At 38.7% G+C, this 12,787-nt stretch overlaps 1 protein-coding gene across 1 annotated transcript; it reads right to left on the reverse strand.

Moving 5' to 3' along the window:
- Positions 1 to 1,724: 1,724 nt before the first annotated feature.
- LOC125658754 (probable 28S ribosomal protein S26, mitochondrial) lies at positions 1,725 to 9,843 on the reverse strand. The gene is made up of 4 exons (XM_048890149.2): positions 9,518 to 9,843; positions 6,494 to 6,634; positions 3,286 to 3,409; positions 1,725 to 2,365 (listed from the first exon to the last, which is right to left on the reverse strand). The coding sequence occupies exons 1-4, from the start codon at positions 9,754 to 9,756 to the stop codon at positions 2,144 to 2,146; spliced, it is 726 nt and encodes a 241-aa protein (XP_048746106.2). The 5' UTR covers positions 9,757 to 9,843; the 3' UTR covers positions 1,725 to 2,143.
- Between the last annotated feature and the right edge of the window lie 2,944 nt (positions 9,844 to 12,787).

Raw genomic sequence — 12,787 nt, forward strand, 5'->3', positions numbered from 1 at the left:
TCTCCATTTGGAAAGATACAGCTTCATTTGAAACGAAATTGAATAAAAAAGAATCACACATTATAAATCATAAGGATCTTTTTTCCAAATACAACCTCTCTGACGTGTTTCATATTGATTGTTAGGCTGTTCTTTACAAACTGATTTTGACTACGGATTACTCCGTTTACCTGATCAAGATATATGGCTCATGGCCAGTGTGACCGGTCGACAAGGGATGGTTACTCCTTCTCGATACATGAACCTGATCCCACCTCTGGTATATACAGGGGTCCATGTTTGTTCAACTCTTAATTTTGTATTCTTTATGGGATTTATTACTGTTCATTACATGCATCTTTACTTTTCCGAGTTTTTCGCTCACGTGAGCTAAATGATAATCCAAGAAATGAAAAGCTAATCTGAACTCATGGATCAGAGCTAAAAATAAAGGTACTATTTGTTTTACAGAAGGGAATGCAAAACTCATAAGCTAATGTATTTGATTGTATATTGTTTCTTCCCTTTGAAAATTTTTTCATTCATATGGAGACATTAGGTCTGCAAAATTTAGGTCCATGCTCGGTGCTTACAGCCTTTGAGCAGTGAGGATCTTGATTGTGCCACACCTGCTGTGACATGGGGCCTCGATTTTAGCAGTCTCATTCAAAGGACCACCCCATTTAGTCATCTCTTATGACAAACAAGGGGTACTGAGGACCTATTCTAGCTCAGAACGTGTATTATGATCAATTACAAGAGGCACATGGACCATATCGCTCACCTGATCACCACGGTCAGTCCCTTGGGGAGCTGGGTTAGAACAGGTCCTCAATATCTCTTGTTTGTTGTAAGAGGTAAATAAATGGAGAGGTCTTTCAATGAGAATGCAAAAACCGACGACCCGTGTCACAGCAGGTGTGGCACGATAACGATCCCTCCCTGTTCAAAGGCCGTAACAAATCTGTAACTACAATAAGTTGCCTGATATCTACTTGAAAATCTGTACCCTTGTGATTCTAAAGAAAAAGATTTTTAAAGCTTGTTCCTGTATATAGTCAATTTAAAACTCTGAATTCCTTTGCTGTTCCAGCGGTCATGATAGAGACTTCATGAGGATGCTTACAGACAATTTTTTCCTGTTGTTCTGGAGAAGATTTTTCCTATGCGAAAAAAGATTTAGTAAACATAATGAACAAATATCACTCCTATACAAAATTGAGAGTAATATAACTTATACCCGGTATTAAACTATGAACCCCTGTTACGGTCCCCAGAGATGATGGGTATGAACAAACCTGACACTACACTACATGTGAATGCTTGAACCTTGATTTGGCAATATTTTCACTCTTTATTCTTGAAAAGAACATTTTCAAACATTTTCCTTCATATAACCAATTTTAAAGTTTGTAGTCCTTTCCTTGCACCAGAGATTAAGGTATGAACATAATATTCTTACATTACATAAAGAACACATGCAGATCTTCAGTATATAAGCAATATTTCACAAGTCTCAGTTTTTCTGATTCTTTTGTTCTTCAGACAATTTATTAAGCATATGAATTTGGCTGAAATTGGCCCAGTGCTTCTTGAGAAGTCGAAAACGTGAAAACATTAGACATCAGTCACATGAGAGATGGACGACATACCGATCTTGAACAGAAAGGCTCACATGTACCTTTGGCTCAGGTGAGCTAAAACATTTCTTTGATGGGCATTCAATCAAGAGCAATTACAGTGTACAAAGTATCATATTTATTTTGATCAAGTTGCAGACGTCATTTCTAGACATGTCTGGCAGTGGAAGCATTTCACAATACCTTTAACACATTTCAATTGACAAAATATGAAATTTCAAATCAGATGAAGGGCCGTTCAGAAATCTGAAATCCAGGAGTAACATATAGCTTTGATGGACGACACACAAGAATTTGATGGTTTACAGTCTAATACACATAAGAATATGGCATGACCTGCAGTATCTGCTGTTGGTATGACATGACCTGCAGTATCTGCTGTTGGTATTTATGGCTGTTTGACAAAAGTCTATACAGAACTATTCACCTAAGCCTTACATCCACTCGTATCTGTCACACAGCTTGTCTGCTAACTCAGATTTCCCTAAAGTATGGTGTGTGGTTGTGGTTAGTGTGTCTGTGTATCAGTCTGTCTTATCTGGCTGTTTATCTGTCTGTTGAACACTAATCACTTCTTCGATATCGAATGTCTTCTCAGATTTTTTGCCGGACTTTTCTGTCTCTGTGTCCTGTAAACTGATCACTCTAACACCATCTCTGTCAATTGCAAAGTCGTAATCAGACGTCATCTCCAAACATTCCACCAGTCTTTCTTCCACATTATCCGGAGTAATGAATCCCACCTCCTGTCAATCAAAAACAACAATGTCATAAACCCCACCTCCTGTAACATAGAACACATCATGAACCCCACCTCCTGTAACATAGAACACATCATGAACCCCACCTCCTGTAACATAGAACACAATGTCATAAACCCCACCTCCTGTAACATAGAACTCAAATGTCATAAACCCCACCTCTTCTAACATGGAACTCAATGTCATAAACCCCACCCCCTGTAACAAGGAACACAATGTCATAAACCCCACCTCCTGTAACATGGAACTCAATGTCATAAACCCCACCTCTTCTAACATGGAACTCAATGTCATAAACCCCACCCCCTGTAACAAGGAACACAATGTCATAAACCCCACCTCCTGTAACATAGAACTCAAATGTCATGAACCCCACCTCTTCTAACATGGAACTCAATGTCAAAAACCCCACCTCCTCTCACAATGAGTGCCTACATGGTTTTTTCTATGAAGTGCCATAGTGATTTTGACCCTAAAATCAATAGGGTTCTTCCTCTCTTGATAACAAAGCTGCATGTGAAGTGTAAAATCAAGGTAGCAAACAATGTGGATTGTGAAGAGTCTACAAGCTCAGTGTTGCACACACACACTCACACATATCCACACGAACAAGCCCATTAATATATCTCACTCTTGCAATGAATTGTGAGGGGGACAATAAATGTCAGATAATCTGACTTCCTGTGAATTCAAATAAGCAATGCCGTAAATCACACCTTCTGAAACTATACCAAAAACATGCCAAAAATATCCCTCATGCCAAAAATATCAGTCATGCATCTTATTCAAGGTTATTAGCAAATCAAATTGATGTGTTCTGTCAATCAATAATGAATGCAAAATATTGACTCATTTGTTATTACATGATTACTACAGCTGAGTACATTTAAGTTAATTACTGCTACCTTTTCACGCTTTAGTCTCCTGAGTGTTTCCTCCGAGAACTGTTGTTGAATGATATGATCCTGTTGTATAATTCCCATCAATCTGTCTTCCTTCTCCTGGAACATCTTGTTTTCTGCTTCTTCCCTGAAACACATTATCACAAGTAAAAAACAAATCTCGCTAATAAAATAAGCATCCATCTCTCTAACAAAATAACCACCCATCTCTCTAACAATATAACCACCCATCTCTCTAACAATATAACAACCCATCTCTCTAACAAAATAACCATCCATCTCTCTAACAATATAACCACCAAATAACCACCCATCTCTCTAACAATATAACAACCCATCTCTCTAACAAAATAACCATCCATCTCTCTAACAATATAACCACCCATCTCTCTAACAATATAACCACCCATCTCTCTAACAAAATAACCACCCATCTCTCTAACAAAATAACCACCCACCTCTCTAACAATATAACCACCCATCTCTCTAACAATATAACCACCAAATAACCACCCATCTCTCTAACAATATAACCATCCATCTCTCTAATAAAATAACCACCCACCTCTCTAACAAAATAACCACCCATCTCTCTAACAACATAACCACCCATCTCTCTAACAAAATAACCACCCAACTCTCTAACAAAATAACCACCCATCTCTCTAACAATATAACCACCAAATAACCACCCATCTCTCTAACAATATAACCACCCATCTCTCTAACAATATAACCATCCATCTCTCTAACAAAATAACCACCCATCTCTCTAACAATATAACCACCCATCTCTCTAACAATATAACCACCCACCTCTCTAACAATATAACCACCCATTTCTCTAACAAAATAATAACTCATCTCTCCAACACATTATCACAAGTCAAAAACAGGTCTGGAGATTATAAAACTTTTTGAGCATGTTTTAATATTCAAACTCTGTGCTATAAATCGTACTCATACTAAAATATGAAGGTTATAAAACTCTTATAAAATCATTCTCGCACTAAAGTGGAGTACATGCTCAAAATTTTTCGAGTATGTTTCGAAGCTTCCTCAGAGGTTTACTAAATACAAATATGACTGAGTTTGAGTATGAGTACAGTAAAATTTTTATAACCTCCAGACCAAATCTCTCTAACAATATAATCACCCAAGTCCAAACCTCAAACTAGAATTATTCCAGATTAAGAATTCAGAGGCCTTTGGGCCTTAACAGTCACCTGAGAATGCACATAGTTTCCACTTACGAAATCATTGTTTACCTGTAACTTCTCTGAATTTATACTTTGTACTAGAAGATACAGTTATACAACTATCAGTCACAATTGATGATTTAGAGTTCTTTTATAGATGAGGAAGTTTTATCACATCACGGTGAAATGTGTCTTTCTATTTTAGTTTTAAAATATGGAAGGTAATTGTGTTCAAAAACACTGCTATTATAATCATACATAGTTTGTTTGCTTGATGTTCACGAGCGAGAATGGGGTATATATGATTTCCACAGTGTTGGTAGAGGACTCATTACTCATGATAATGCCAATAGTTTGACTGCTTGATGACAAGGTGTACAGAAGATTTTTCAAGATTGCATAAATTTTGGCTTTGGCCAAAGGGAGGCAGGGTCCATGAAATTTACAATTTTTGTTTCCCTTGATCAATAAATGTTCTGAAGCTGAGTCTGATCAAAAGCAGACACCACTGGGTGGGCCAGCTGAGTCTGATCAAAAGCAGACACCACAGGGCGGGGCAGCTGAGTCTGGTCTGTAGCAGACACCACAGGGCAGGGCAGCTGAGTCTGATCAAAAGCAGACCATAGCCGGTCTGTTCAGCTGAGTCTGGTCTTTGGCAGACACTGCCGGGCGGGCCAGCTGAGTCTGGTCTGTAGCAGACACCACAATGCGGGCCAGCTGAGTCTGATCAAAAGCAGACACCACAGGGCGGGTCAGCTGAGTCTGATCTTTGGCAGACACTGCCGGGCGGGCCAGCTGAGTCTGGTCTGTAGCAGACACCACAATGCGGGCCAGCTGAGTCTGATCAAAAGCAGACACCACAGGGCGGGTCAGCTGAGTCTGATCTTTGGCAGACACTGCCGGGCGGGCCAGCTGAGTCTGGTCTGTAGCAGACACCACAATGCGGGCCAGCTGAGTCTGATCAAAAGCAGACACCACAGGGCGGGTCAGCTGAGTCTGATCTTTGGCAGACACTGCCGGGCGGGCCAGCTGAGTCTGGTCTGTAGCAGACACCACAATGCGGGCCAGCTGAGTCTGATCAAAAGCAGACACCACAGGGCGGGCCAGCTGAGTCTGATCAAAAGCAGACCATAGTCGGTCTGGTCAGCCGAGTCTGGTCTTTGGCAGACACTGCCAGGCAGGTTAGCTGAGTCAGAATTATAACAGACCCAAAAACAAATTGTTGTGTAAAACACATGTACTAGATATTGTTTACTGACATGTGATCTTCATAAAATTCTGGAAGTTCTAGTTTGGGAATGTAAACAGCAACCTGTTAACAATTATTAATTGGAATTATTAATAGAATTTTCTTATGTTATAAACAGACTATACATTTTGTGGCTAATTGCAATTTGCAGAATTACATCAATTGGTATAATTAATGGTTCATAATTAACACTGTAAATTCAATCTACCTATTAACCTGTTAAAAGTTATACCCTTGTTCCCATTTTTTCTTTTCATCCCAATCTCTTATCTCATCATGACAGATACACAAATGTTCTAATACTGCAAACCAACTTTTATTCAAGACATCTTTTTGCAATTTGAAATAATGAACTCCAGCGACTAATTTTTATGACTGAGATTATCGTAAGCAAATACAAGTAACATGAAAGGACTAATTCAGGGTAAGAAATATTCACTATCATGAAGAATTCTCGCTAACCTTACAAAAATTTCTCGCATGCAAATAAATGTTGGACTATAGCATTCTATTCTACTATTGAATTCTGTCTTTTGACACAGTTGTTCTCAAACCCTGAGTTTCTGTTAATGAACTTAGAACCGCTTCATAGCTGATCTTCATTTTACCCTAAGTGCCCTTTCCCTTAATGACAGTTATTCTAAATCCTTATATTCCTTGATATTAGTGTTTCATTCCAGTTCCTCGATTTCCCCATCATTCCTGCTGACTCATAACATCTCTTCTAGTTCCTAATTTCACCCATAGTTCTTCAGTAACTTACCTTGTGACAGCCACGCGACTGTTCCAATACTTCATTCGATCCTGCATTTCTTGCCAGCTTGCGGTGGCCATTTTCTCCTTGTCTGCTTTCTTTTTGCTGGGGTTCGGTAAACTTTGATCAGGTATCAATTTTATCAGCTGCCTAAAAGGGACATTGAATTATTTCTCATACTGAAGATGTATTTCCATGTGGTATAAAATTTCCCTACCATTTTCACATTGGGTCCAGGGTCCATAGAATTGGGAAAATTGAAGTGTAAATTGTTCAAATTGGGCAAATTTGAAAAGGATTACTTTGTGCTGAATAATCAATAAAAGTGAAGGGGGGGGGATGCTCTAATGAATTTAAAGTACATGTATTAATGTTGATGAATTTGGTAATAGGAATGGGTCTGTTAACCTGTTCCAAAAATAAACCAGGAAACCCTATTTACAGTCTTGAAAAATCTGTAGACTTTACTGTTACATACATGTACGTTATAGTACTGTATACAGTTTAGATGTTTCTCTGCAAATAACAATCTACAATCCTACCATGCTTACAGAACCAATAATTTAAATTTTTAATATCAATAATTCATATTCAACTTTTATGATGCAAATCAATGTTGAAACAGACAGTGAATGACTTAATGCACCACATCATGAAAAGGTGAATCAATCTCAACACTCCTATAAGCAATACAAAATAGAGAGTTGGGTAAACACGGACCCCTGGATATACCAGAGGTGAGATCAGGTGCCTAGGAGTAAGCATTTTCTTAAATAGTTTATTTACTTAGGAATAGGCAAATATACAAGAAAATATTACAGAGAGACATACATTTAAAAGAAGAAATCTTGTACAATACATAGGGTACATGTACAAAGAAAACTCTTTAAGCATCTTGAAGCTCCCGTGTTGATCACTCATTTTATATCATACAATGACATCACAAGGATGGTGAAATCAACTGCATATTAAAGCATCTAGTGAGAGGACGACGTGTGATATATAAGGTAAGACCAGTCAGACAAACCATCACCTGAATATGTGACCTGCTGACCACAGTTATATAAGGTAAGACCAGTCAGACAAACCATCACCTGAATATGTGACCTGCTGACCACAGTTATATAAGGTAAGACCAGTCAGACAAACCATCACCTGAATATGTGACCTGCTGACCACAGTTAAGAGGAGCAAGTTCAGATGGTATGAGCATGTGACAAGATCAGATGGGCTCTCCAAAACCATACTACAAGGAACAGTTTACAAGGGAAGAGAAAGCGAGGCAGACCGAGGATGAAATGGGCAGACACCATCACTGAATGGACCAAGAGGAGTTTCTCCACAACCCAGGCACTTGCCCATAATCACCACATGTGAGCCAGCTGGTTCAGTGTTTATTACTTTAGTGCCCCTATGACTGGGATCAGTTTATTTCTCACTGCAAAATTCACGGGTGTTCGGGATGAATTCAAAATGTGCCTATTGTCACCTTTAAGTATACGCTACTCTCATACATGCCAACTTTCCCGATTTGTGCGGGATTCTCCCGATTTGAAGCAGTTGAAAAGGCAAATCCTGATATCCCGATCGGGATTGCAAAAATACCCCGAAATCCCGATTTTCTAAAAATACCTCCCATTTTACGACAACAAACCCCCATTTCCAACCGGAATTTGAAATCCCGTGTCATTTCTGAACTGGCCAATCAGAAATCGGGACAATAGTCAGCCATTGCTGTTTACCTGTGTCACATGGTATCGGGTGATGTAATTTACCTGGTCTGCCTGTGTCAGGGTGCTTATTGGACAGTGCGAAGCATGTTTTGATAGTAATTAATCGGGAAGACGGATTTCAAATTGACATATCCTTTATACAAACGTGAATGACAACGATAATAGTGTCACCATGCACCACCAAAGAATCGGACATTCCCGATATTTTGCCTCTCGCTGACAGCATCCAAAATATGCAATAAGGTACGTAAAATATATGTTTTTCCAACTATAATAATATAGGCTATCCGAATCTATCTGTCTATAGCGATGTATTACATAGTCTATATAGTGTAGTATTCAATAGACTTTGTGATGCGTAATTCGCACAAGTCTGTACTGAATTTTATATTAGCAAGTAGCCTTAATTTACAAGTAAAAACGTATATTTTGATGTGTTTTTTCCTGGTAATTATTTCAGATGTCATTGGTGCAAAGGTTTTGTTCGCAAACTTCATAGCAGGGAAGACTACTCCTTTTCTGGTTGCAATGCAGATTGTTCCACCAGACTCTGCAAGCCTATGTTTACAGACAACCAAGATCGCCTTTGTAGTCGTACCTAAATGCATGTGCTTCAATTTAAATTTTGATATATAGACCAGCCAATGTGTATATGGTGTAAAAGGATGCAACTTTAAGTATTATTTGATATTTGTATGTGACTTGTTGGAGAGGATTTTTTGCTGAATAGATGATTTTAATAAAATACTTATGTATATCTTTCAAAGTGTTTTTTTTTGTTTTTTGTTTTTTTTTATAGTTTTGTTCAAGTCAATGGTCAAACACACTTGATGTTGTGTTAATGTATGATACATGTATAATGATTAGATTGATATTTTATTTCAAAAGACAAATATTTATTTTCATGGTAAAATGTCGTGAATTTTGAGCGTTGGAAAAAGGTCGTCGTGCGCAAAATCCCCCATGGTGATTTTCAAAAGTTGGCATGTATGTACTCTTTTAAAATGAACTTCTGGGAGAATTCCAATACACATCTTTGGAAATTAATTTATGCTCAACATTTATCTAGAAAAACACACATCACCACCCAGTATGGCATTTAAGTTTGTTTCCCTCAAACACTAGCAGGTGCTTGGAATTCTTTTCCCCAGTTTTGGTAACTCTTTCGAAGCTAACGCATTTAACACAATCTCTTCCGAATTTCCACGGTTGTTTACGTAATAAAATTTTTATTTATGTTTTTATTTATGCAACCTATAAAATCACCGACTTAGAAAACACTGTGTTAATAGTACTTAACCATATAGCCTTCATTTGTGTTCTGTAATGGTTCTCTGTCGTCCGCAGCCATTCCGATTCTTGGGGGTCATATTCCTGTCTCTTCGGTAAAACGAATTCTTTACTTTTCGCACGTGGGACCCACCTTGGTTTTCTCCATCGTACAAACTCTAGAGTGGGCAACGCTTGTTTTTTTAACTCGAGACGACAAACCGTCACACTCGACCTAATGAAAATCTTGTCTAGCGTTGTCAATGACATATTTCAACAGGTCTATCGATAGTACAAGTAGAATGTACAAACGGTTACTCCGTTGTCACTGCCATCTTTTTAATGTTCAGATAGTTCGTTCCACATATAATTCGTACGGAAGCTTTTAACACAGCAATAGGCCTACTTTCTATTAGGCCTGTGACAAGTTAATAGTGATTCGACAGGGGATGCTTACTCCACTTAGGTACACCTGATCCCAACTCCGGTGTGTCCAGGAGTCCGTGTTTGCCCAATTCTCTATTTTGTATTGCTTGTAGGAGTTATGAGATTGATCACTGTTTGTTATCTTCACCTTTCTTCTAAATTATGAGAAAATGGCTAAACGGCTGTCTATGTTTTCGTCTTAGGTATAACGCAGTCATGGCACGGGCGGGGCTCGAACATATGACCTTCTTCATCAAGAGGACAGGCCCAAACTGTAATTCAGCTTGGGTTAAATTGTACGTATACAGATTTGTGTCCTGCTTTAGAATTTAGGTCTGCACCGTTTATATAGTCAAACGCTCTTCAGAGCTATCTTAATATATTGAGATAAGATTAAAACACCAGAAAGCAACATAATTCTTACCGGAACTTGTTGAAAGCATAAGACGTTATATAGCGCATCATGCCTACCCAAAAGCCCCAGTGGAACTACCCTAGATGATAATAATAAAATTTATATACGTATATGATAGCTAAGGATTAATTTGTTGATGCACTGACCGATTTTAATATTCGCCATTGTATTCAGCAATAGCACCGAAACTGTATGTGTAAAAGTTGAAATAGAATTTTTCTGTAGAGGGGAATGTCAAAGGACGATGTTGAATTCGTCAATTGCATTACCAAAGACCAAGATGTTACATCAACTTTATCAGAAGAACAGATCTTTAAGGAGTCTCGGTTGTTTATCAAAACATGGCTTCAGATATTTCATTCAATCTACTAATAGACACCGTGATAACTTTGACAGAAAGAATGTATAGAAGGATTGCAAAGATAGGGAAAATGCATTTGTCCAGTGACCCAGAAAATAGTGGCTGCTGACGGTACGCTGATCTAATGTACAAGGTAGAGGCGACATTTCAGTACAAATTTGCGCCCATGGATTTAGATGCCATGTAGTTGTAGCAAATACTCACGAGTCTGGATTTGTTACAATTTATCCAAGGTTTGGTCGATGTTTGGAAAAAGAAAATGAATGTCCAAGGAGTAGGGTGTGAATTGAAGCAGCAGGGGCATATTTGATATTTTCGTGCCACTCATTGTGACCAGGCCTTCAGTAAAAAGATCATGTTAGACGTCTGCATTCAAACCAAGCAGAGGTAGCGATGATCAGGTCGATCAATAACCCCGGGTATCTGCTGCTTAGGGTACTGGTATCATGGAGGGTTGGATCCAATAAAGAAATGATCTTAAACGATTAAGACTTTCAATTCCAAGCAGGAAGAAGATATCGAAAGAAAATTACACTTGTTTTGCCAGGAATCAACCAGCGGAAAGCCACTGAAATAAACGAACCCAATGCAAGCAGGAGAAAATGATGAACCACAACCTGAAGCAATAGATGAGCCAAGTGTCAGTGCATCTGACATTCAAGAAATGCTCTTCGAAGTGCAGTACTACCCATGTTATATCAGACACCTATGAAGTGCAGTACTACCCATGTTATATCAGACACCTATGAAGTACAGTATACTACCCATGTTATATCAGACACCTATGAAGTGCAGTACTACCCATGTTATATCAGGCACCTATGAAGTGCAATATACTACCCATGTTATATCAGACATCTATGAAGTGCAGTACTACCCATGTTATATCAGACACCTATGAAGTGCAGTACTACCCATGCTATATCAGACACCTATGAAGTGCAGTACTGCCCATGTTATATCAGCCACCTATATATGAAGTGCAGTACTACCCATGTTATATCAGACACCTATGAAGTGCAGTATACTACCCATGTTATATCAGACACCTATGAAGTGCAGTACTACCTATGTTATATCAGACACCTATGAAGTGCAGTACTACCCGTGTTATATCCGACACCTATGAAGCTGCGTCAAAGTTCAGGACTACTGATGCTGTAACAGTGACCTGGAAAAGACTGACAACGCAGTCTGATGTCATGCTCACCGAATGCATGAAGCAGAGCCACCAGGAAACCACCAAAGTACCAGAAAGATGGCGAGACTGAGGAGAAAGTCAGAGGACATATGATATGATTAACTTTAGTAGCATTAATTCACATATCAGTGAAATGTTTGCAATGTCTTCTGGAATTATGAAAACAGTAACATTTAGTTTCTTGGTGCATGTTTCAGTGTCATAAAAACGATAAAAACTTGTTATGTTGAAATTAATCAATGGATATGTGCGAGACGCATTGTATCAGAGGTGTAGGTAATGTAACGATATTGCATGCGATTTTAAGAGTAAAACATAAAGAAGACTCCAAATAACAAAACAACCCAACTAACCTTAAAAATGGACTGATCCAATAATTAACCAAAGGGTTTTAAAACTGCTGTAGCTCGGAGAATAGAGATCAGAGAAGCGACAGGGGCAAGACGAGGAAGGTAAGAACGGGCTAAGGTAGAATAAATCACCAGCAGGTAGTACTGCACGGGGAATTGACGAGGAAGGTAAGAACGGGCCAAGGTAGCTAGAATAAAGTATCAGCAGGTAGTACTGCACGGGGAATTGACGAGGAAGGTAAGAACGGGCCAAGGTAGAATAAATCACCAACAGGTAGTACTGCACGGGGAATTGACGAGGAAGGTAAGAACGGGCTAAGGTAGAATAAATCACCAGCAGGTACTACTGCACGGGGAATTGAAGCTGAAAATCAGGACGTAGTGAATCTGAAAAGGATTGAAACACCTAATTTCCGTCATTGAAAAGCAAACCGGTACAAGAATTACAATGTGAAAGGACCTAGTTACAGAAATAGACCCATGCCCACTCTGATAAATAATTCAGATCAATCATTACCGCACAAGTAGAGTTGAAAGGAAAATTATGT

This window comes from Ostrea edulis, chromosome 9 (assembly GCF_947568905.1).
Source record: "Ostrea edulis chromosome 9, xbOstEdul1.1, whole genome shotgun sequence".
Lineage (NCBI taxonomy): Eukaryota > Metazoa > Mollusca > Bivalvia > Ostreida > Ostreidae > Ostrea > Ostrea edulis.

Excerpts from the sequence above, each read along its gene's own strand:
- LOC125658754 (XM_048890149.2), bottom strand. The coding sequence starts at position 9,756 with ATGTCATTGACAACGCTAGACAAGATTTTCATTAGGTCGAGTGTGACG. Across the intron at positions 6,635-9,517 it reads ACACAAATGAAGGCTATATG|GCAGCTGATAAAATTGATAC; the intron begins GTTAAGTACTAT and ends TGTCCCTTTTAG. Across the intron at positions 2,366-3,285 it reads GGAGACTAAAGCGTGAAAAG|GAGGTGGGATTCATTACTCC; the intron begins GTAGCAGTAATT and ends TTTGATTGACAG.